We start from the raw sequence: 25,628 nt of genomic DNA on the forward strand, positions 1-25,628 counted from the left end.
TTTCCAAGCCTCATTCTCATCCTGGAGAATCAGCTCTTCATACTCTGGACTGTAAACGTGCTTTGTCCTTCTATTTGGAATACACCAAACCACACAGATCTGCTCCTCAACTTTTTGTCTCCTTCGATCCAAACAAGTTGGGACATCCAATCTTTAAGCATACCATCTCCAACTGGATGGCTGCTTGTATCTCTTTCTGCTATACCCAGGCTGGATTACAACTACAGAGTCGAGTCATAGCCATGGCGGCTTCAGCAGCTTTCCTCAGATCCACTCCTATTAAGGAAATTTGCAAAGCTGCCACCTGGTCCTCAGTTCATACTTTCACCTCTCATTATTGTCTGGGTGTTTTCTCCAGACGGGATGGCCATTTTGGCCAGAGAGTATTACAAAATTTATTCTCTTAAGTTGCCAACACTCCCACCATCCCATTCTGGTTAGCTTGGAGGACACCCATATGTGAGAATAGGCTGCCTGCTTGTCCTGGGATAAAGCACAGTTACTTACCGTAACGGTTGTTATCCTGGGACAGCAGGCAGCTATTCTCACAACCCACCCACCTCCCCTGGTTGGCTTCTCTGCTAGCTATCTGAACTGAGGAAATTCACCCTGTGCTGGGTGGGAAGGCACTCGTGCATGCGTGGTGCGGCAGACTCAAAACTTTTGAGTTTCTACAAGCAAATCTGCATGCGAGGCTGTCCGCATCCGGGCTCCGTCGATGACGTCACCTATATGTGAGAATAGCTGTCTGCTCTCCCTGGATAATAACTGTTACAGTAAGTAACTGTGCTGTATGTGTTTTTGCAGAAAAGCAGGTTAAAAAGTATGTGTGGCAAGAAACATGGTTCTTTGAGTTTGTCTGATCTATTGTTTTGCTCTGAACACGGGTGACCTGGGCCTAAAAGGAGTGGTGCGCGAGGCTCTGCTGTCATTTACTGTGTTACTGAAGCTACTCCCCTCTAAGAAGCTGCTGCCATAGGCAGCTGGCCAGTCTTGCCTAATAGTTGGTGCAGCCCTTGCCCTACCCCTATTTTGGATACTTGGGGGGGCAGCTTATTCCTCACCTCAGGCAGAAGATTGCCTTGAGCTGCCCCTGCTTGCTATATATAAAAGGGAGTTCTTGCATGTAAGGAGTCCACCTAGAAATGAACGATGAAAGAAACTGAAATCAAAGAGAGAAATAGCAAAACAGCATTTCATCAATGCAATATTTGCTTTTATAAATTAGAATCATAAACTAAACAAAATGCACTATGTTCATAATAAGATTGATAATTTGAGATCTTCATGTCAAGATGTTTATAGTTCGATCAATATCACATTGGAAATGCTAACAGATGCTAGTCTGGCTGAGTTGAATTGGAATGCTTTCAAAGTCCCTGAATGGGATCAATTTTAAAAATTCTATGCAAAATACGTGAATTCCTGTTTATTAGAATCATGTCCCCCTGCTCTCATGAAAGTCTCTTCTGTAACATTTCAGAAAGATCTATTTGATTGGTTATCTCATGTATTGGAAAAGGGCGAGTTTCCCAAAAGTAAAAATGAGGAAAATAAGAGTGTGTGAATTGGAGCACAAAGTGACCCATGAATTGGGTATAACACTCCATAATCTGAGGGATACAACCACATTTTTGAGATAAGAACATTTTCTATTTGGCCGATTTTGTAAGTTTTAATGTTATTATCATCCATTGCCATACAGTTCTTATAAGTGTGGTTTTTTTGTTCATATAGTTTTTCATATAATTATACCTGTTATTAAAAAATCCTTAAGAATCCATTATTCAGATCTCTAATTATATAGGCCAATTGCATCTATTCCTATATTTGTAAAATTGATGGAAGGATTTGTTTATTTACAACTCTTGGATTACTGGAACAACTTACATTAAGGGGATTCAAAGAGGGATTGGACAAATTCCTGAAAGATACGGGGATTGAGGGATATAAATAGAGGTAGAGATAGGATTATGGAAGGGTATAGATAGAAGAATAATGGGGATTGAAAGGTTTTAGACAAAAGATCACTTACAGGTCATGGACCTGATGGACTGCCGTGGGAGTGGACTGCTGGGCGTGATGGACCCATGGTCTGACCCAGCGGAGGCAACTTCTTATGTTCTTCTTACACATGTCACAATGGGATTTTGTCCTCTTCATAGTACAGAGATATTGATTGCCTCACGTCTGAACTATCTGTATGTTTTGTTTAGTAAGGGAACAGGAGCATTGATTATGCAATTTGATTTAAGTAGTAGTGCTTTTGATTTGGTTGCTCATAATGTTCTACTTAATTGTTTGGATGCCAAAACCGCCTAGAAGTCGCAAGATTGTTGGCGGTATATAAGAATAAAGTTATTATTATTATTATTATTATTATCAGCATCTCTGGCAAAGTATTGCAATGGTTCCGAGATTTTTAAAAAATTACGTACTTATGAAGTCAGATATTTGAAGTAATCTGGAATAATCCTTGTGGAGTTCCTAAAGGAATCTCCTCTTTCCCCAGTACTTTTAAATATTTATCTCGCCTCCTTGAGTTCAAGATTATCAGATTTTGATATAAAATTTTTAAATTATGCTGATGACATAACTTTAGTAATTCCTATTTTTTCTAATCTTTCATCAGCTTCTCAGTTAATTGTGAAGGTTTTTCAGACTTTAGATCATTGGATGAGGGATTTTAAACTAAAACTTAATCCAGATAAAACTAATTTTTTCTTTGCATCTCCTTCCAAACATACAGAAGAAAATTTGACTCTGAATGGGTGTCTTACCCTATTATCACAACAATTTTAGGAATATACTTTCATTAAAAAATCTATCCATGAGTGATCACATTGATGTTTTAGTTCAAAAAAGCTTATTTATATTATGGAAACTACGAACAATTAGATCATACTTCAACACTACGTTCCCCTTAACTGTATCCATGATATCTTGGTTGTCTTGTCTGTTTAGATTGTAAGCTCTTTCGAGCAGGGTCTGTCTATCTTTGTGACTCTGTACAGCATGCTGCATATGCCTGGTAGCACTATAGAAATAATTAATAGTAGTATAGTATATCTGGCAGGTTATCATAAAAATTTTCAAAGATTTCGTATTGTACATGATTTTCATACTCCACTGGACTAATGTATTGTAACTGAACACCTTGAAGTTTGTTATATTTTTCTGTTCTTGTATTTCAAAAATTACAATAAAAACTTTGAACAACTACAAAAAAAAATACTGCTGTGCGTTTAATTTTTAATTTGAAGAAAACAGATTGTGTTTCACCATATTATAAAGAACTTCATTGGTTGCCAGTAGAGGCTAGGGTGTTTTTCAAGTTTGAAACCATGTTTTATTACATTACATTAGGGATTTCTATTCTGCCATTACCTTGCGGTTCAAGGCAGATTACAAATGGATTGTCCGGAGATTAGAAGTATTTAGGGAGAAGTTTGTACATTTATATAAAGCCTTGCATGGTTACACACCCAATTATTTACCGTAGTTGATCAAGTTACATTCATCAATTCCAACAGCTCATTGAAAGCCACTGCATTGGTTGTTTTCCCTTCTGTTCATGGTTGTTCATGTAAGAGATTTTTACAAAGATTACAGTCTTTCCAAGCAGCTAGTTGGGATACAGAGTTTTGCAGACTATTATCTTTTTCTTCATCTTATATGCATTTTAGAAAATTGTTAAAATCTAGTTTATTTGCAAAATTCCTGGAGAATTGACTTGTTAATCACTGAGACTGTTCAGTCTTCTTAGTTTGTTGACCACATAGAACTGCAAGGTTTTACAGTATTCAAATGTGAATTTATGTTATGCCATGTTAAATGATAAAAGTATAAGTAGTAGAATAATGTTATATGAATGTTGGAGTGCTTTTCACTTTTACATACTTTATTGAAATCTGCTGATATTTGCATGTTTGTATTCTAACCCTCTTCCCATTATTCTTTACATCAGGGAGTATATTTAGAAAGTTAGTTCTCTATTAACAAGTAATGGGCTGACATCAATAACACGGCTGACCAATACCACCCCCTTCCCCCCCCTCCTGTAAGAGATACAAAACACTAAAGTGGTCTTTCTGAGAATGAGCACAAGGTTAGGCCCAGTGGTTATTTCCTGTTCCTCTGTTCATTTTTGTCTGCTCTGCTCTATGATGCAAATACATAGATTCAAATCTGTTGTCTCCCTTCACTGCAGTCTGGGTCAGGCTGTTTGGGATGAGCTTTATCCTATTTTTCTATTTTTGCTCTTTATTCATATTTCTTTTTTTTTTTTTAAGAGAGAAATCTTTTCCCCATTGAATTTGATCCCAAAGCCACTGTTCCACACAGCAAATCAAACACCATGGTTCAAGAAATGCCCATTCAAGGTGAAATCTCAATTATGGGCACCACACAATTTGTTCAGCTGCCTTGGACCGAACAATATCATTCCCAACTATGGTGGATGACTCCCAGGATCAACAAATTCAAGGCCTTCATGATGGAGGCCCTGAGATCACAACTGTCTAAGTTACTTCTCTTCCTTCAAGAATTGTGAAAAAATGCAAACTGACAAAAAAACCCACTCTTCAAAGCAAGTCAAGTCTGACAAGTTTCCACGTTTCATTCATTGATCCTGAAAAACTTGGAACTTTATCAGACTTGACTGAGGTTTATTCACTGTCACCAAGCAGGTTTCTGAGATCCTTTTCCTCTTCCTGCTTATACCCTATGCTTTGATGAGTGGAATTTTTTTGTCAGTTTGGAGTTTTTCCAGTTGGTCTCACTCACACCATCTTTAGTGTATATCATTGTGAAAAAGTACCTTAGAGGGTCTTCTCCAGAAAGATGAGCGCAACACTTACCCTCTATGAGTGAACCCCTCTCAGGATGGGTCCCAATCCCAAAGTGATGGGCTGGGTCAAGAACTGGTTGAGTGGAAGGTGATAGAGGGTAGTGATCAATGGAGATTGCTCTGAGGAAAGGGATGTTACAAGTGGTGTGCCTCAAGGTTCTGTTCTTGGGCCTGTTCTTTTTAACATTTTTATAAACGATATTGCTACAGGACTGTCGAGTAAGATTTGCCTCTTTGTGGATGATTCCAAAATCTGCAATAGAGTAGACATGCCGGATGGTGTGAATAACATGAAGAAAGACCTGGCGAAGCTTGAAGAATGGTCTGAAATTTGGCAGCTAAAATTTAATGCTAAGAAATGCTGCAAAAACCCGAGGGAATGGTACAGTTTAGGGAGTAAAGAACTTATGTGTATGACAGAAGAGCGGGACTTGGGTGTGATTGTATGTGATGATCTTAAGGTGGCCAAACAGGTTGAAAAGTTGACGGCAAAAGCTAGAAGGATGCTAGGGTGCGATATGGCCAATAGGAAAAAGGAGGTATTGATGTCCCTGTATAAGACTGGTGAGACCTCGTTTAGAATATTGTGTACAATTCTGGAAGCCGCACCTTCAAAAAGATATAAAAAAGATGGAGTTGGTTCATAGGAAAGCTACTTAAATGGTGCGTGGTCTTCATCATAAGACGTATGGGGACAGACTTAAAGATCTCGATCTGTATACTTTGGAGGAAACGAATTTACTAAAGCACATTCAAAAAATATGCAAGAGAACTGTTTCTGCCATCTTTATAGTAAGCCAATGCTTTCTCTGCCACAATCTTTCCAGTAATGATGTAGGATATTTTTTGGTGACTTGTTTGGGTTGTATCAATTCTTCTTCTGTTGAAATTTGAACCTTGCTTCTCTGCACCTTGTGTGTTGACCTTGTCAATTGGGCCACTGTGATTTTCACACACAGTATTTCTCTTTCATTTACCATCATCACATTTTCAGCTGCATTTGTGCTTCATTTGCTTAACCAATCAGCAATATTGGCTGTGTGCAGTTATCATGGCTTGTTCTTGAAGTTCTTTCCTCAATCTTAGCATCTCCTGGTTTTCTCTTGGTATTTGCAATTTGCTCCTGTTCTTGTTCCTTGCCTTTGAACCTGAGTTAGGAGTCACTGCCTGGGAAAAGGTTCTAGGTGTCATTGTTGAGGATATGTTGAAACCCTCAGCTAAATGTGCAGCAGTGGCTAAGAAAGAAAATGTTAGGAATTAGGAAAGGAATGGAAAACAAAGATGTAAATTTTTAATGCCGTTGTATCGCTCGGTACGACCACACCTCAAATACTGTGTGCAATTCTGATCACTGTATCTCAAAAAAGATATATAGGGAATTAGAAAGGTACAAAGAAGGGCAACGAAAATGTTGAAAGTAATGTGATGACTTCCCTATGAGGAAAAACTAAAATGACTAGGGCTCTTCAGCTTGGAGAAGAGATGACTCAGGGGTGATATGATAGAGGTCTATAAAATAATGATTGGAACGGAAAAGGGTAGATGTGAATCGCTTTTTTACTCTTTCTAAAAATACTAGGACTAGAGGGCATGCGATGAAGCTACTAAGTAGTAGATTTAAAACAAACCAGAGAAAATATTTCTTCACACAACCTGTAATTAAACTCTGGAATTTTTTTTACCAGAGAATGTGGTGAAATAAGCGGGGTTTAAAAAAGGGTTGGATACATTTCTAAAAGGAAAGTCCATAGGCTATTTATTGTGTTGACTTGAGGAAATCTACTGCTTATTCTTAGGCTAAGCAGCATAGGATCTAGCTAGGTACATGGACCTGGGTTGGCCCAGGATACTGGACTTGATGGACTTTCAGTCTGTCCTAATATGGCAGTTCTTATGTTCTATGCTTGTCTTCCTCTCTACTACTTACTTTGGAAGTGGAAGTGTCATGGTTTGGGGATGCTTTGCTGCAGCAGGACCTGGCCAGCTCACCATCATAGAATCCACCATGAATTCTACTATGTATCAGAGGGTGCTTGAGAAACATATGAGACCATCTGTAAGAAAATTAAAGTGGAAGTGGAACTGTACCCTGCAACACGACAATGACCCAAAATATACCAGTAAATCCATCAAGGACTGGCTGAAAACTAAGAAATGGAGAGTCTGGAGTGGCCGAGTCAAAGCCCTGATCTTAATCCCATTGAGTTGTGGGGTGATTTGAAAAGGGCTGTGCATGCAAGAAACCCCTTAAACATCTCATAGCTGAAAGAATTCTGCATTGAGGAGTGGATCAAACTTTCCTCAGACTGATGTCAGAGACTGGTAGATAGCTATAGCTATTTCAGCCAAAGGGGTAACACTAGCTTATAGGGTGTAGGGTGTCCTAATTTATTCCTCAGTTAGAATACACATTTTTGTGGATATCTTTTGTTTCGTGAGAAAATTGAGGAAAATTTTTGTTGTTTACCTGCAATTACAAAATTTTATTTTCCATAGATAAATAAAAAAAAGATTTGACATCGATATGTGAACACTTCTTAAGAAAGAACTGAATATTTCATGCGGTGTCCTATTTTTTTCACATGACTGTATTTTGAATTCTGATTATTTCGCTATTACTATTTCTATGTTCTCACTAAAACATTTTATTCTCTCCTTTTCCTTTTGTTGTCTGCCTTATATAAAGATTTGTTACCTTATCTGTGCTGTTTTTTGCTGACCAAAGTCCATCTATCCCCTGAATTACCCAATGGGTTGCTTTAACATTTTGAAGTCAGCCTTACTGAAGTCCAGAACCCTAGTCTTAATGCAGGGCTGCCCAAGTCCGGTCCTCGAGATCGCATACCAAGAAGGCAGTGCCTACAAATCTCTCTCATGCATATTCATTGTGGATATCCTGAAAACCTGGCCTGCCAGTAGATCTTGAGATTTTTTTTTTCACTGTTAAACTTTTGAAGTCATGTCAAAGTTGCCACTTTATAATCTACATCCTTAGAAGCAGCAAAATGCCTGCAGTATACTCCCAATATTAATAATATGGGCAGAATGTTGCTTAAGATTCTCAGGACTGCATCCTAATTATATCCACAGATTTGCCAAATACTTTCACCAGGGGTGGACTGACCATTAGGATATAGGGCAGTGCCTGAGGGTTCATAGGAGAAGGGGTCCCCCACTCCTCTAGCCTCCATCTAGTGCAGGAATCTCAAAATCCCTCCTTGAGGGTCGCAATCCAGTCGGGTTTTCAGGATTTCCCCAATGTATATGCATTGAAAGCAGTGCATGCACATAGATCTCATGCATATTCATTGCAGAAATCCTGAAAACCCGACTGGATTGCGGCCCTCAAGGAGGGACTTTGAGATCCCTGATCTAGTGTAATCATTTTTGATAGGTGGTTAGGGGCCCATGACTCTTACTGTCTACATGACTCTTGCTGCCTAGGGGTCCAGAGCACTGTCAGTCCGGCTCTTACTATCAGTTATAGCTTCCTGCTGGGATTTTATGTTTGAACTGTCCATCCTGCAATGTTTGTTTACAATGTAAAGCAAAACTGCCTCTATTCTAGGGACAACTGTCTCTTCATATATAAGGTTTTCTTCATATTCCTTACATTAATGTATACCTAATTGCCTAGAGTTAAAAATAAGAAGATAGGATTAAAATGATGTTGTTTCTTGCAAAACCCATAAATTCATGTACTTGCTCATTGGCCCTTTTTTTTCCCCCTTTTTAAATTGCACCTAGGAATGGCCAGTTGGTGGAGGAACTTGGAACCTCGGAACACAGACATACCCTGAAATTATTATTACAGGGTAAGAAGGCACATGAAGAGTTTCATTAAAAAAAAAAAAAGTCCAGGGAGTTGACATATTAAGTGGAGATGAGCCAAGCCAATTTTTTTTTTAATGTAAGAAACAGTTGGAAGTTGGTCTCTACAATCCATTGCTACAAAATACATCTTTAGGCTGTCAAACATGCTTTATGTATTAACAAGGTTGGACCTCTCAATCTCGCAATCAGATCATCTACTCTGTTGAATAGACTTTGTTTGCTCAGTAGCAGTCTTAATCCACACATGTAGCCTTTAAGTGTTTCTTCCCATTTAGCAGTCTAGAAGTCTTGGATTTTCAGACAATCCTGCACATATTGTATGAAGGTGCCTTTTATATATCCACCCTTCATCACATAAGAAATTGCTGCAGGATATGGATTGCAGTTGGTAGTATCATGTATTGTGACCAAGGCAACACAAAGATTACAGATCCTAAGTTGAATCATCTGTTTTTTTTAAGGGTTGGACCAATGCTTACTGAAAAGATAACCACTGCATCTTCTAGATGCCAAGGAAGTGGGATGGGATACTTTGTGTGTGTGTTTTGTTTTATTATTTTGTAAAATCATTAACCTTTTAAGTGATTCATAGTGAATATGCTGTGTGTTAGCTGCCTGATGCCCTTGAGAGGGATAGATAACACTGCTTCAGGAGGTAGGATTATCTTTCATTGAATAACACAACTTGTGAGGTTTAATTCAAGCTGAACTATTCATTTTGTACTTAATAATGAATGCACTTGCATGCATTAGAATGCTTTGCATTACATTATCAATTCCCTTTGTGGTAAAATGCAGTATACTAAAGGCAATTCCGTAGCGATGACATAGAATTCTGTAACAGTAGCTGTTACTTCCCACTAGTCACCAATCTGCAGAAGGGTATCATATTAAAACTCTGAACTCCTCCCCTTCTGCAGTGGAGAACAGTTTCCTCTTCTGTTTTTCCTTCTTCAAATGAACTCAGAAGGTGTGTTCTGATCTGCTGTGCTTCTTTTTGTTATATTCAAATATTTCTGTCAATGGTCTTCAAATTTCAGCAGGGCTTTGCTGCTCAGAGGTCCCCTTCTTGGACTTACTTTGGGGAAAGGACGCAGTCCATCACGGTTGGACTGCTGCTCCCAGGCCAATCTCTTTGAGTGTACCTGTGGAACCAGCCTGCTTGGTGTCCCTTCAGGAGCTCGGGGTCCGTTCCTTTGGTTGTTGCTCACCTGCTGATTTATTAGATGCTTGAGCATAGGCTGTGGGGCTCCTGTGTAACAACTGTCTGGGTATCAGGGAGCCAGCCGGCTGTTAAGTTTTTTCCCCAAGCACATTGTGTGGACTTTTGAGAGTGGAAGCCTAGGGTTGGGGTCTGCCAGAGCAGCAATCAGAAGATCTCCATCAGCAGACTTGTGCTTGCTGTCTCTGAGGCAGAAATCCTTTCCCTGCAGACAGGCTGATACAGTGAGTACTCCCATTATTCCCTAAGGGTTAAATCGGTGTGTGTGTGTGGGGTGGGGGGGGAGGTCTTTAAAACCCAGTTTTGAGGGTTTCTGGGATTAGGGCTAGGTTCCCCCACCTCCAACCCCCCTTCTCACTATTTTTTGTTTTTCTATTAAGCTTCAACGGGCTGTTTTTGGTGCAAATTTTCTGGCAGCAGCTGTCTTCGAATTTTAGCTTTTGTTTTTTTAAAGACCTTTTTTCTGTCTCAAACTCCCTTGTTTTGCCTAGGGATCATTAATAATGGATGCCCCAGATCAGTCTAGCCCCAATTCCTGCAGTTTTTGCCTAGATTTACTAGCTGAGGAGTGGCCATGTTCTGCAGAGTGCAGGAAGAAGGAGTGAGAGCTTCAGATTCAGCCTCTTTTCAGTTCTCCAGGGCTTTGGAAGAGATCCTGCTCAGAGACCACGAGCAATGAAGTGCGAAATGCAAGCGTGTGGTAGTGGAGGAGACCCTAATTCCCAAGTCTGAGATTTTGCAGATTCGGAACCTCTGGTGCAAGGCTTTTTTGATTTTGTCAGCCTTTTATGGAAATCCTATTTAACAAGCCCAGGAAGTGCTGTGTTGCCTATGTGTGCACCAGCTTTGCCTCAGGGGGATTCATCTCCCAAGCAGGCGTCTCCACCTCATACCACACTGGCTCCTAATGCCAGTGACCCTTTAGAGCAGAACTGGGAGGATTGGAATTCTCTTTTCAATCCCTTATCACATGGCTTCTCTGCTTCTGTGGATGATTTGGGATCCCTTTCGCAGTCAGGAGGTAGGAGCGGCTTTGGATCACAGTGATGATCCCTCAGTGTATCTCCTTGTTAAATCAGCTTCTGTTTAACATGTTATTTCTGACACCTTTGCATTAAAGCTCAATGCTCAGAGCCTTCCACCTCTTAGTCCTCCATTATGAGTGGCACTAATGCATAGACAACCTTTTTTCCTCATCCAGACATCACCTGCTTAGTCACTGACCAATGAAAGTCACCTGAAGGCGCTCTAAAGGTTGCCACAGCTATATCTAGGTTCTGTCCTATGGCTCTGGACTTCTAGCAGCTGTTTGTGCAGCAAAAAGTGGATTCCACAGTAGTGCAAGTGATCAAGCGCATCTCCCTTCCTAGTGAGGCTGGAGTGATGCTGATGGATGCATAGGACCATTAGATTGACATTGTCCTTAAAAGACAGTTTAAAGCACTAGCTTCGGGTATCAAAGTTGCAGCAGCTGCCTCCTTCGTGTCATGAGCCTGTCATACCAGATTGCGGACTAGTCCCTTGGAGCTGGAACACACCTTTCCCCACATGATTAAGGAGGGAGTGGATTATGTGGTTGATGCTCTTTATAACATCAGGATCCTGAGAAGGTTTCAACTTACTCCATTTCTGCTATCGAATGCTCTGGATCAGACAATGGGCGGGCAACTTAGCTTCCAAGGTCACTCTCAGCAGATTATCCTTCAAGGGGCAGATGCTTTTTGGCAAAGGGCTGTACGACCTCATGGCCTGTATGGCTGACTGCTATCCCAAATCCCTCTCAGATAGCAGGAGATGTTCTGCCAGGGGTAGAAGAGGCAGTTTTGTGCCTCTGGGAGATTCTGCCAATTATCCTATGGTTACTCTTCTCAGAGGCCCTTTTAGGGGTCCAGACAGATATTTGACAGTTATAGGTGCCAGTAACCCACGGGTTCTCGCTGTGACTTGGCCTCCAAGAAGCCACAGTGATGCCAGGGTCACAACCACCCCTCCTCTTATCAGCAGGTAACTGTTGGCTTTCTGGAAGGAATGGGAACAGATTTCATCCAACCGTTGGATTCTGGACATTATTCGGGAGGGGCACAAGATTGGGTTTTCTTGGCCCCTTCCAGATCTGTTCCTTTACTCCCCAGCTGGATGGCTGGAGAAGGAATCCAAAGTCTGAATGACAGTACAACAACTCTTGGACATGCATGCCCTAGAACCAGTTCCTGAAGAAGAATCGGGCTCAGAAGAATCAGCTCCTTATATTTCATAATGCCCAAGAAAGGCACAGAATATTGAAAGCCCATTCTGGACTTGAAATTAGTCAATAAGGCACTAAAGGTCCCCAGCTTTCGAATGGAGATGGTCTGCTCCATTATAGCAGCAGTGGCTCCAGGAGAATTCCTTGCCTCTCTGGCTTTAATGGAGGCGTATCGTCACATCCCCATCTTTCTAGATCATAGGAAATATCTTAAGTTTCCACATTCTGCATCATCACTTCCAGTTGTGGCACTCCCTTTCAGTTTGGTCATGGCTTCCCACACCTTTTCCAAGGTGATGGTGGTTATAGCAGCCCACCTATGCAGGATGAGCATCAGGTGCATCTTTACCTAGATGATTGACTGATCATAGCCTCTTCTTTCAAAGATGACAAACATGCAGTGTAGCAGGTGGTGAACCTCCTCCAGAGCCTGGGTTTCATAGTCAACTTCTAAAAGAGTCACCTTTAGCCTACTCAGTGCTAGGAATATCTGGGAGTCTACTTCGACATGACTTAGGGCCAAGTTTCTCTTCCTGAGCCACGCAAACAAACTCAGGAAGCAGATCACAGCATGGCATTACCTTCAGGTGCTAGGCTCAGTGGTGGCCTTCCTGGATGTTGTTCCCTGGGCGTGAGCTCATATGCGGCCACTCCAGTACTCTCTTTTGTCTAAGTGGTCTCCACAACGCCACTCCCTGCAGATGCTGCTCCCCTGAACTTTGGGGTCAAAGCACAGGTTGCATTGGTGGCTCCAGGGGGATGTGTTGTCGAGGAGTATGCCTCTCAGAATCAACACATGGGTGACCCTTACGACCAACACAAGCCTGAGCAGTTGGGGGACCCACTGCTGTGGTCCATAAATCATCTGAAACTAAAAGCCATTCACTTGGCATTGAAGGAGTTGCAATCTTTCCTGACAGGAAAGGCAATCAGGGTGTTTTAGATAATGCTACCACAATAGCTTATGTGAATAGATAAGGAGGCACCAGAAGTGCTCCCCTGTGCCTTGAGGCACAGATGTTATTCCAGTGGGCAAAAGTTCACTTACAAGCTCTCAGCTGCCCTCGTGGCAGGGTTAGAGAATGTTCAGGCTGATTTTCTCAGCAGGCAGACCCTGGATCTGGGGGAGTAGTCTCTGTCCCAGCGGACAGAGACTACTGGGGAAGACCAGAAATGGATCTAATGGCCTCAGCCAAGAACACAAAGACAGATCACTTCTACAGTCGAAGAACCAATTAGGAAAGCACAGGGCTGGATGTCGTCATTCAGCCTTGGCCCTCCAATCTCCTGCTTTATGCGTTTCCTCTGTGGGTTATGCTGGGTTGGATCATCCACAGAATAGTGAACCATAAGGGACTGGTGATTCTGGTAGCTTCAGATTGGCCCCATCAGTGCAGATCTATTGAATCTGCAAAGGTGCAGATGTCTCAAGCTGTTGGTTAAACCAGAGCTTCTCAGTTAGAGCCCAGTTCCAATGGAGAATCCAAAGTGCTTTGGTCTTGCGGCATGATTTTTGAGTGCACAGCTCTAATTTGGAAGGGTTTACTCAGAAGTTGTCTTTACAACTCTCCTTAGAGCAACAAAGCCTGCAATGTTTGTGGCTTATTCGAAGACCTGGAAGTCTTTCCAGTTATGGTGTGCCAAGAAACTAGTGGAGCCTGAGAAGGCTCCTCTCCTAGTGATTCTAGCATTCCTAGAAGCTGGTCTTGAAAAGAGCCTAGCGGTTTCTTCTCTAAAGGTGCTGGTAGCTGGTCTTTCGTGTTTTAGGGCCCAGAGAGGTATGTAGTCTCATTCAGGCGTCACTTGATTTATGAAGGGGCTCACTCAGATTGCACCCTTCCCCCCGTTGAGCAGGCTGTTCCCATCTTGGGACTTCAATATGGTTCTGAAGGGCCTCTCGAGCTCTGAATTGAGCCTCTGCTGAATTCATCCCTCTTGGATCTTATAGTTAAGACTGTGTTTTTGATTGCCTTTATCTCAGCAAGGCAGATCTTAGAGTTGCAGGCCCTTTCCTGTAGAGAACCCTTCCTCCAGTTTATGGAGATGAGTGTTTCTCTGCGGATGGTACCTGCCTTCCTACCGAAGGTGCTTTCTGTCTTCCATATCAATCAAGAGATTTGTTTACCCACTTTTAATCCCCTATCGGAGCTTTTTCTGGACTCCCCAGTCGGTAAACCAGAAAAAGAGGTAAAAGCCAGAACCACTGTCCAAATACTACTGGATATGGCAGCCATAGAGTCCATTTTAGAGTCCAACTTGGGCTCCGGCAGATACTCATTATACACTTCCCCTCCCGATTCGCGGTTTTAGGACTTGCAATTTTGATTATTCACGATTTCCTAAAACCGGAATCAACCCACCTCCCTCCCACCTCCCTGATCTCCCCGGACCTTACCTGAGGGTCTATCAGTCTTTCGGGGCATGAGAATCTTCCTACGCTGCTGTCCCGTGCAGATCACTCATCCAAAATGGCTGCCGTGAGTTCTCGTCGTAGTCTTGAAAGACTATGGGAACTCAACGGCAGCCATTTTGGATGAGTGATCTGCACTGGCAGAAGTGTAGGAAGATTGCTCCTGCCCCGAAGGACTGCTAGACCACCAGGTAAGGTCTGGGATGCCGGGGGGTGGGTCAGAGTTGGCCCAAAAGTTATTCATGAATTTTCAATATTTGCGAGCCAACTCTGCCCCTAACCCTCGCGAATATTGAGGGAGGAGTGTATATCATTGTGCCAAAAAGAGGCTCTGAAAACTGGAGACCAATTCTGGACCTCAAAGAGGTTAATACAACTCTCAAAATTCCTCAGTGCTTTATGGAAACATTGAGGTTGGTCATGCTGGAGGAATTTCTGGATTTGACAGAAGCCTACCTTCAAATTCCCATTTTTCCAGAACCCAGAAGGTACTTTGAGGTTCCACGTCTTGCAACAGCACTTCTAGTTTTTGCGCTTGCCCTTTTGGCTGGCGACAGTGCCTTGAACCTTCACCAAAGTGACAGTGGTTGTAGCAGCACACTTGCTCGGACTCGGTATCTGAGTCCATCCATATCTGGACGATTGGCACATCGGAGCTCAGTCGAAGTTGGAAGGACACCAGGCAGTTCACCTAATCATCCAGCTGCTGCAGAGATTAGGATGGGTGATAAACTTTTGGAAGAGTCACCTTGTTCTAATACAAAACCTGAAATTATCTGGGAGTCTGGTTTGTCATGGGAGTGCTTCTTCCACAATCATACAAGGAGAAACTTCTCTAATTGATCTGTGCCTTTCTACACACTTATGCCCTGACAGCCTGGCAATACTTACAAATATTAGGGGCGATGGTTGCGACAATAGATGTTGTCCCCTGGGTGAAAGCGACCACTTCAGGAAGTGCATATCTCCGTTGGAGTCTGCAGAGGGATCCGTTACATCAACGACTCCCTTGGATACAGGTGACTCATTGCAGTCTAGTCTGGTGGTTGAATCTTCTCTCTCCAGAGGAGTTCCCCTCTGGATCTCCACCTGCCTGATCATGATGACAAATGCCAGCCTTTACATCTGTGGGGTGCTTTGCACAGACAGTCCTGTCCAGGGACATTGGTCTCCTTCTGAGAGAAAATTGTCGATCAATTGCTTGGAGCTTCAACTGATCAAACTGGCTCTGCACTTTGAGAGGGCACTCCAGAACAAGGCGGTTTGAGTCTTCTTGAACAGTGCAACAGCAATAGCCTATGTCAATCATCAGGGGGGCCACCATAAGTGCACCCCTATGGTGGGAAGCTCAGATGCTCTTTTGCTTACTGGAAAACCATCTTCTAGGGTTCCTGGTGGTTCTTCTAGCAGGAGTATACAATGTGCAAGCGAATTATCTCAGCTGCCAAACCCTGGATCCAGGAGAATAGTCACTCTCCCAGAGAGCATTCCAATGTATGGCATCTAAAGGGAAGATGGCTCAGTTCTTCAGCTGCCATCGCAAACCAGGAAACGAAGTGTTGGATGCGATGGTTCAGCCATGGCCACAGAATGGCCTCCTTTACGTCTTTCCCCCGTGGCCAATGATACGACGTCTTCTGTGGAGAATCAAGGCCGCACGGAGGTTGGTTGATTCTCATGGCACTTTATTGCCGAGGTGCCCATGGTATGCGGACCTGGTCCATCTACAGCAGGGATGTCAAAGTCCTTCCTTGAGGTCCGCAATCCAGTGGGGTTTTCAGGATTTCCCCAATGAATTTGCATGAGATCTATTAGCATACAATGAAAGCAGTGCATGCAAATTCATTGGGGAAATCCTGAAAACTCAACTGGATTGTGGCCCTCGAGGAGGGACTTTGACACCCCTGGTCTAAAGCTAGATCCGGGTCTCATACCTTCCTGTCACACCTCATGCAGGGCCCAATATCTTTGTAGGATCTGGATCTCTTTAGTCTTGTGGCCTGGCTTTTGAGCGTGCAACTTTAGTGTGCAGAGGCTACTCGCTGGAGTAGTTGCTACCATCTTGGTAGGAAAAGGAAGTCGACTGTTGCAGTGTTTGCTAAGGCCTGACAGTGTTTTCAAGTCTGGTGCACTCAAAAGAACGAAGACCTGAGCTCAGAGTCTATCCCAGTGGTACTTGCCTTCCTCCAAGAAGACCTAGAAATGTGCCTCTGACAGTTCAGATAGCTGGGTTTTCTTGCTGCGGTTCTAATCCCCAGGGGAGCTCTCTGGTGGCTCATCCAGATGTGGTCAGGATTCTGAAAGGTGTGTTACGGCTCCGCCCTTTACTGCGTCAGCCATTTCCAACTTGGAATTTTAATTTGGTCCTTAGGTTGCTTGTTAGTCCACCCTATGAGCTGTTGGACCGAGCTTCTTTGATGGATCTTACTGTTAAGATGATATTCTTGGTGGCTATTATATTGGCCCACAGATTATCTGAACTTCAGGCTTTGTCTTGCACAGATCTCTTTCTTCAGATTACGGAATCAAGTGTAATCCTGCGCATTGTCTCCTCTTTTCTGTCGAAAGTGGTTTCCAGTTTTCACATCAACCAAGAGGTGTGGTTGTTAGCCTTTATGCCCTCAGGTTCGGGCAAGCATGACAGGATGTTGAGATCGCTGGATGTGCGCAGGCTTTTACTGAGGTACTTTGAAGTCACAAACAAATTTCGTTTGGCAGATCACCTGTTTGTTTTGGCTGGAGCAGCCCATAAGGACAGACCAGCTCAAGACACCCTTTCAAGATGGATACAGATGGCAATCTCATCCGCCTATATTGGAGCTGGTAAGTGGCGATCTGTTTTGGTAAAGGTTCACTTGACATGAGGTATTGCTTCCTTGTGGGTGGAATCTTATGTGGTTTCCCCAGAAGAAATTTGTTGAGCTGCCACTTGGTCATCTTTGCATACCTTTACGACATTTTACAAAATAGATGTGGTGGCCAAAGTTTCCACATTTGGATCTTCGATTCTGCCTGCAGGCTCATCAATTCCACCCTGAATTTGAGGGACTGGTCTGTTACATCCCAAGTATTCAGGAATAGAGTGGAGTTGTACAAGAAGGAAAGATTAGGTTCTTACCTTGATAATCTTTATCCCGGGACAAGCAGGCAGCCTATTCTCACATATGGGTGACGTCATCAATGGAGCCTGGATTCGGAAGCCTCATAAGCAGATTTGTTTGTAGAAACCAAGAAGTTTCTAGACAGCTGCATCACGCATGTGTGAGTGCCTTCTCGCCCAGCGCAGGGCGAGTCTCTTCAGTTTTCCGCGGAGCCTAGAAGTCTGTCTTTGACTCTCTGCGTTTAACTTACTTCGTGCCTTCTCTCACCACGGTTGGTGTTAGTTTTCTTCACAAGTCGCTGTGTTATTTTATTTCTAGTTTAAAAAAAAATATATATATATATATTTTCTTCCAGTCGACTGGAGGGGCAGGCTGCTCGGCCGCAGCCCAGGGGCTTTGACTTTGCAGCGGCTATTTTCCCTCCTATATCCCGTCCAGCAACGGGCTTCAAGAAGTGTAGCAGGTGCCAGCGTGCAATTTCTCTCACGGACCCACACCGTCAGTGCCTCAACTGCCTTGGGCCGGGCCATCAACCAAAGTCGTGCAAGCGCTGTGCTACTCTTCAACCTCGTGCCCGTAAACGTCATCAAATTTTAGTGGAGAAGCTTTTCGGGATGGACTCTTCAGTCACATCCTCGTCTTTGAAAGCTGCCTCGGATCCACCTTCTACCGAGGGTACTCCTGCCTCCATGACTCCGACCTTGAGCATCATCAAGCCTTCCTCGTTTGCAGCAGCTCTTGCTTCGAGTACACCTGTTGTTTCTTCCCCTGGTTCCTCAGGTCAGATAGCTTAGCAGAAAGTTCCAGCTGTGGTCATCAAGGTTGATAAGACTTCCAAGTCAAAGCACATTTCCACTGCCACTTTGGAACCTCCAGCCAAAGCAAGTGGTCCAATTTCAGACACGGATCCATTCTTGTCGGCTTCTTTCCAGACCATGTTAGAGCAGCAGTTCATTCAATTCCTAAGTAATATGGGACCGAAGCTAGCTACTCTAATATAGCCTGGGCATTCTGCAGACTCCCGCGAGGTCGAGCCTCTTCCTATGCCTCCGACTGAAGCTACACACTCTATGCAGGGAGCAGAGTCTCTGTGAGTGTCTGGTCTGGCATCTATGCACTTGAAGCAAGGAGTAGATTCTTTGCAAGTGCCTCGACAGGAATATTCACACTCCATACAAGGAGCAGAGTCTTTGGGAGTGCCTCGATATTCCTCCACCAAGCCTCATGAGCTTCGATCTATAGCTTCTAGCCCCATCCATTCCTTGGTGGCAACGTCTGCTTCCATCTCCGAAGCCAAGTCTCCTCGATCCTCGAGACCTGCTTCCAGGCACCACTCTCGTCATCGATCGAGACCTACCTCGAGGCATACCTGCAGGCATAGCTCTTCTTCTCAGGAGCGTCCTTCTTCAACTAAGCCTTGATCGACACCTTCCAGCTCTGCTAGACCTCTGACTCCTCGATCGAGGTCTCCACGGCTTCTATTGCTTTGTCCAAGCCTTATTCTTTTGATGACTATTTTCCTACCGAAGCTTCATCTTCGACCCAGGCTGCTTCGAGGTACTCGAGTCCCTCTCGAGGCAAGGCATTAGCGGATCAGCTATTTTTCTCTTCTTTTCTTCGTCAGATAGCTGCTGACTTGGACCTTCAATTAGATACTGGTTCTAAATACTCTAAGGAGTACCTCGAAGGCATGCATCTTCCTCAACCTCCTGCAGAGTCACTTAAGCTTCCCCTTCATAAGCTTTTGTCTCAGACTTTTACACGAAGCCTGGAGACTCCTTATGCAATTCCAGCTGTTCCAGGCAAGTTGGACTCCAGGTATAACACTCTACATTGCAAAGGATTTGAGAATCTGCAGTTGTCTTATCAGTCCTTGCTTGTGGAGTCCTTCTTGAAAAGATCCCATCCTTCCAGATTTTATGTTACTGTTCCTCCCGGAAGGGAAGGGAAAACCATGGACAAGTTTAGACGTCGCCTTTAGCAAAATGCCATGATATCCTCTAAAATCCTCAATTATAATTTTCATTTTGTCACTTATTTAAAGTTCCTCATTGATCTTCTTCCAAAATTTCTCAGCTATTTAGATACACAAAAGCACTTCGAATTTCAAGAAGTCATAGCTACTCTGTCACAACTCAGATTACATCTTCTCCAGTCTTCGTATGATGCCTTTGAGTTGTCTGCCAGGGCGACTGCTTGTTCTGTAGCAATGTGCCACCTAGCCTGGCTTCACACCATAGACATGGACCCTAATCTTCAGGACCGCTTGACTAATATTCCTTGTGCAGGCAATGACCTCTTCGATGAATCTATCGAGGCTGCCACCAAGAAATTGTCTGAACATGAAAAATCTTTTGCATCTATTGTCAGACCAAAGCCTAAGCCAGCTCCTGCCAAGCCTGCATGCCCTCCTCCAATTTTCCAGAGGTATTTCGCTCCAAGAGCGGCTCCTTACACTCGACCGCCTCTCAAGAAACAGCAGAATCAGAAGCAACAGAAATCTCAACCTTCTGCTGCACCTAAGGCTACACAGCCTTTTTGACTGTTTAAAATAGAGCATAACCTCCACCGTTCTGTCTCTGTCCTCTCTTCCCCCCATTGGAGGTTGTCTCCATCATTTTTATCATCGATGGGAGATAATTACATCCAACCTCATGGTGCTGTCAATCATCAGAGAAGGATACTCTCTTCATTTCACTCAGGTTCCACCAGAGCTTCCTCCAAGAGAGTATCCTTCCAGTCCATCCCAGACCGCCCTTCTTCTTCAGGAAGCTCAAGCTCTGCTTCGTTTCCATGCCATCGAACCAGTTCCTTCGGAACAGCAGAACAGGGGTTTTTTACTCCCATTACTTCCTTGTTCTGAAGCAGACGGGCGGTCTGCGACCCATTCTGGATCTCGGGACTCTCAGCAAATTTTGCATGTTGTCCCTAGCGACCCTTTATCCCCTCATAGATCAGAACGACTGGTTATGCTCTCTGGATCTCAAGGAGGCTTATACTCATATTCCCATTTATCAGGCCTCCCATCAATATCTCATTTTTCGGGTGGGAAATCTGCATTATCAATACAGAGTGCTACCCTTTGGCCTGGCCTTATTTCCCAGAGTGTTCATCAAGTGCCTGGTAGTAGTAGCTCTAAGGAACCATGGTTTTCACGTGTTTCCGTACCTAGATGACTGGCTCATCAAGGATGCCATATCTCGAGGGGTTATTGTAGCGACCCAACGGACTACGTGGTTCCTACAAAGTTTGGGATTCGAAATTCATTTTTGCAAATCTCAACTTCAGCCCTCTCAGAATTTGCAATTCATTGAAGCTGTTCTGGACACTATCCAACTCAGCATTCCTTCCACAACAACATCTGGAAGCTCTCCTTCAACTCTGTCATGCAGTGTCTTCCTACTCTTCAAGACTCAGCGAGACACATGATGGTACTACTAGGTCGCATGACCTCCACAGTACACATGACTCCTTTTGCCAGACTTCACCTCAGAATTCCTCAGTAGACCCTGGCATCTCAGTGGACGCAGGCTTACGACCCACTTTCTCAACACATAGCAGTCACTCCTTCCTTAAAGCAGTCTCTCCGCTGGTGGATGCTCTCTAACAATCTCTGCAGAGGCTTGCTGTTTCAAACACCCCCTCATCAGAAGGTCCTCACAACAGATTCCTCGACCTACACTTGGGGCGCTCATCTCGATGGTCTCCATACTCAATGCCTGTGGACCAGTACGGATCGTCGGTGTCACATCAATCTGTTGGAACTCAGAGCGATTTTCAACGCTCTCAATTCTTTTAAACATCTTCATGACCAGGTAGTCCTCATTCGAATGGATAACCAAGTTGCCATGTACTATGTCAACAAACAGGGAGGGACGGGATCTTCCTCCCTTTGTCAACAAGCTCTGAAAGTTTGGGACTGGGCAATCCATCACAACACCTTCCTCAAAGCTGTCTACATCCAAGGGGCAAAAAAATTGCTTAGCGGACAACTTGAGTCGTCTTCTGCAACCTCACGAATGGACACTCCATTCCTCGCCTCTACATCACATTTTTCACAGTGGGGAATGCCTTGGATAGATCTCTTTGCAGTTCCCCAAAATCACAAACTGCCTCAATTCTGCACCAGGATATATTCTCTTCATCGCCTCAAGGCAGATGCTTTCCTACTGGAATGGACGAATCTCTTCCTGTATGCATTCCCTCCGTTCCCTCTCATTCTCAAGACTCTTGTCTTGAGTTGAAGAACGCTCATACCACCATGATTCTGATTGCTTCTCGGTGGCCGAGACAACCTTGGTACTCCCTTCTACTTCAACTCAGCAGCAGGGAGCTATATCTTCTGCCAGTTTTTCTGTTTCTGCTTACACAGAGTCAAGGATCTCTACTTCATCCCAACCTGCAGTCTCTACACCTGACAGCTTGGTACCTCTCAACGTAACTCCTCTTCAGTTTTCTCAAACTGTAAGAGACATTTTAGAGGTTTCTAGAAAGCCTACCACTAGACAGTGCTACCACCAAAAATGGACTAGATTTTCTATGTGGTGTATCTCTCGTGATAAGGAGCCTCAACATTCCTCCTTCTGTGCTAGATTATCTTTTGCACATATCCACCTCTGGCCTCGTCTACATCAATTCGAGTCTATCTCAATGCAATTGCTGCTTTTCATCAGCCTATTGAAAGGAAACCCCTCTCTGCTCATCTGGTGGTTTCCAGATTCATGAAAAGACTTTTCAATGTCAAACCTCCTCTCAAACTGCCTTCAGTGGTTTGGGATCTCAATGTTTTTCTTGCTCAATTGATGAAGCCTCCATTTGAACCAATGTCTACGGCTCATCTGAAGTATATCACTTGGAAAGTGGTGTTTCTCATTGCCCTCATATCTGCTCGACGAGTCAGTGAGCTGCAAGCTTTAGTTGCTGATCCACCTTTCACCGTGTTCCATCATGACAAGGTGGTCCTTCTTACTCATCCTAAATTCCTACCTAAAGTGGTTTCAGAATTTCTTCTCAACCAATCCATTGTTCTTCCAGTGTTTTTTCCAAGGCCTCATTCTCATCCTGGAGAATCAGCTCTTCATACTCTGGACTGTAAACGTGCTTTGGCCTTCTATTTGGAACACACCAAACCACACAGAACTGCTCCTCAACTTTTTGTCTCCTTCGATCCAAACAAGTTGGGACATCCAATCTCTAAGCGTACCATCTCCAACTGGATGGCTGCTTGTACCTCTTTCTGCTATGCCCAGGCTGGATTACAACTACAGTCGAGTCACAGCCCATAAAGTCAGAGCAATGGCAGCTTCAGTAGCTTTCCTCAGATCTACACCTATTGAGGAAATTTGCAAAGCTGCTACTTGGTCCTCGCTTCATACTTTCACGTCTCACTATTGTCTGGATGTTTTCTCCAGAGGGGATAACCATTTTGGCCAGAGAGTATTACAAAATTTATTCTCCTAAGTTGCCAACGCTCCCTCCATCTCATTCTGGTTAGTTTGGAGGTCACCCATATGCTTGTCCTGGGATAAAGCACAGTTACTTACCGTAACGGTTGTTATCCAGGGACAGCAGGCAGCTATTCTCACAACCCACCCACCTCCCCTGGTTGGCTTCTCTGCTAGCTATCTGAACTGAGGAGACTCGCCCTGTGCTGGGCGGGAAGGCTCTCGCACATGCGCGATGCGACTGTCTCGAAACTTCTGAGTTTCTACAAGCAAGTCTGCTTGCAAGGCTTCCGCATCCGGGCTCCATTGATGATGTCACCCTTATGTGAGAATAGCTGCCTGCTGTCCCTGGATAACAGCTGTTACGATAAGTAACTGTGCTTTCTTGTAAACCCTAACTGGGAGTTACTGATTCACAAATTGTCTGCCTCAATAAATACCAGTAAGTTGGGCTTCTGATTCTTTGACTAGCCTTTCCAAGATCGGACTGGAAGAGCATCACCAGTGGGGTGGCGCAGGGCTTGGTGCTTGGATCTGTGCTCTTTATAAACGATCTGGACATTGGTATGACAAGCGAGGTGATTAAATTTGAGGACAATACGAAGTTATTCACAGTAGTAAAGACACAGGGGGATTGCGAAGATCTGCAATGTGACATAATCAAGCTCGAGAAATGGGCATTGACATGGCAAATGAGGTTCAATGTGGATAAGTGTAAAGTGATGCATGTTGGTAACAAAAATCTCATGCATGAATGCAGGAAGTCCGGGGCGGTACTTGGAGAGACCTCCCAGGAAAGAGACTTTGAAGTCGATGAAGCTGTCCGTGCAATGCGCAGTGGTGGCGAAAAGGGCGAACAGAATGCTAGGAATGATTAAGAAGGGGATCACGAACAGATCGGTTATCATGCCGCTGTACCGGGCCATGGTGCGCCCTCACCTGGAGTACTGCGTCCAGCACTGTTCGTCATACATGAAGAAGGACACGGTACTACTCGAAAGGGTCCAGAGAGGAGCCACTAAAATGGTTAAGGGGCTGGAGGAGTTGCCATACAGTGAGAGATTGGAGAAACTGGGTCTCTTCTCCCTTGAAAAGAGGAGACAGAGGGGACATATTCGAAACATTCAAAATACTGAAGGGATTAGACTTAGCAGATAAAGACAGATTCCTCTCCAATGTAGGGAGAACCAGAGGGCACTCTAAAGTTGAAAGGGGATAGATTCCATACAAACGTAAGAAACGTAGAAAACGTAAGAAATGTAGAAAACTGGAACGCTCTTCCGGATTCTGTTATAGGGAAAACACCCTCTAGGGATTCAAGACAAAGTTAGACAAGTTCCTGCTAAACTGGAACAATCGAAGGTGAGGCTGGACTCATTTAGAGCACTGGTCTTGACCTGCGGGCTGCCACATGAGAGGACAGTTGGGCACGATGGACCACTGGTCTGACCCAGCATCAGTAATTCTTATGTTCTTATGTACATCCACAAGTATCATACTATAGGCCAGTAATCCTCACTTCTGTTGTTGGAAAAATAATGGAAATATTGCTGAAAGAAAAGATAGTGAACTTCTAGAATCTAATGGGTTACAGGATCTGAGGCAACATGGCTTTACTAAAGGTAAATCTTGTCAAACGAACCTGATTGAATTTTTTGATTGGGTGACCAGAGAGCTGGATCGAGGACATATGCTAGATGTAATTTACTTAGATTTCAGTAAAGCCTTTGACACGGTTCTTCATAGGAGGCTCTTGAACAAACTTGAAGGGCTAAAGTTAGGACCCAAAGTGGGGAACTGGATTAGAAACTGGTTGACAGATAGACACCAGAGGGTGGTGATTAATTGAAGTCGCTCGGAGGAGGGAAAGGTAAGTAGTGGAGTCCTTCAGGATTCGGTGCTGGGGATGAGCCTGTTCAATATGTTTGTGAGTGACATTGCTGAAGGGTTAGAAGGAAAGGTTTGCCTTATTGCGGATGATACCAAGATTTGTAACAGATTAGACACTAAAGAGGGAGTAGAAAACATGAAAAAGGATCTACAAAAGTTAGAGGAATGGTCTAATATCTGGCAACTAAAATTCAATGCAAAGAAATGCTGAGTAATGCATTTGGGGATTAATAATCAGAATGAACCTTATATGCTGGGAGATGAGAGGCTGATATGCACAGATGGGGAGAGGGCCCTTGGAGTGATAGTTTCCGAAGATCTAAAGGCGAAAAAACAGTGCGACAAGGCAATGGCTGCTGCCAGAGGGATGCTGGGCTGTATAAAGAGAGGCATAACCAGTAGAAGAATGAAGGTATTGATGCTCCTGTACAGGTCGTTGGTGAGACCCCACTTGGAGTATTGTGTTCAGTTTTGGAGACCGTATCTGGTGAAAGACACAAAAAGGCTTGAAGCGGTCCAGAGGAGGGTGACGAAAATGATAGGAGGTATGCGTTAAAAGACGTATGAGGAGAGACTGGAAGCCCTAAATATGTATACCTTAGAGGATAGGAGGGACAGGGGAGATAGTATTTA

At 43.8% G+C, this 25,628-nt stretch overlaps 1 protein-coding gene across 6 annotated transcripts in view; it reads left to right on the forward strand.

Annotated features, from left to right (window-relative positions):
* The window catches only part of STXBP5L (syntaxin binding protein 5 like), an 815,959-nt gene that overhangs the window by 432,234 nt on the left and 358,097 nt on the right, over positions 1 to 25,628 (forward strand). For all 6 annotated transcript variants that reach the window (XR_004539193.1, XM_033941651.1, XM_033941652.1 and 3 more), the window contains one exon: positions 8,597 to 8,664. Coding sequence is in view for 5 of the 6 variants with exons in the window: in XM_033941651.1 (XP_033797542.1) it covers positions 8,597 to 8,664 (68 nt within the window). In the remaining variant the exon portion in view is untranslated. The remainder of the gene's footprint in view (positions 1 to 8,596; positions 8,665 to 25,628) is intronic.

Source organism: Geotrypetes seraphini, chromosome 4 (assembly GCF_902459505.1).
Source record: "Geotrypetes seraphini chromosome 4, aGeoSer1.1, whole genome shotgun sequence".
Taxonomy (NCBI): Eukaryota; Metazoa; Chordata; class Amphibia; order Gymnophiona; family Dermophiidae; genus Geotrypetes; species Geotrypetes seraphini.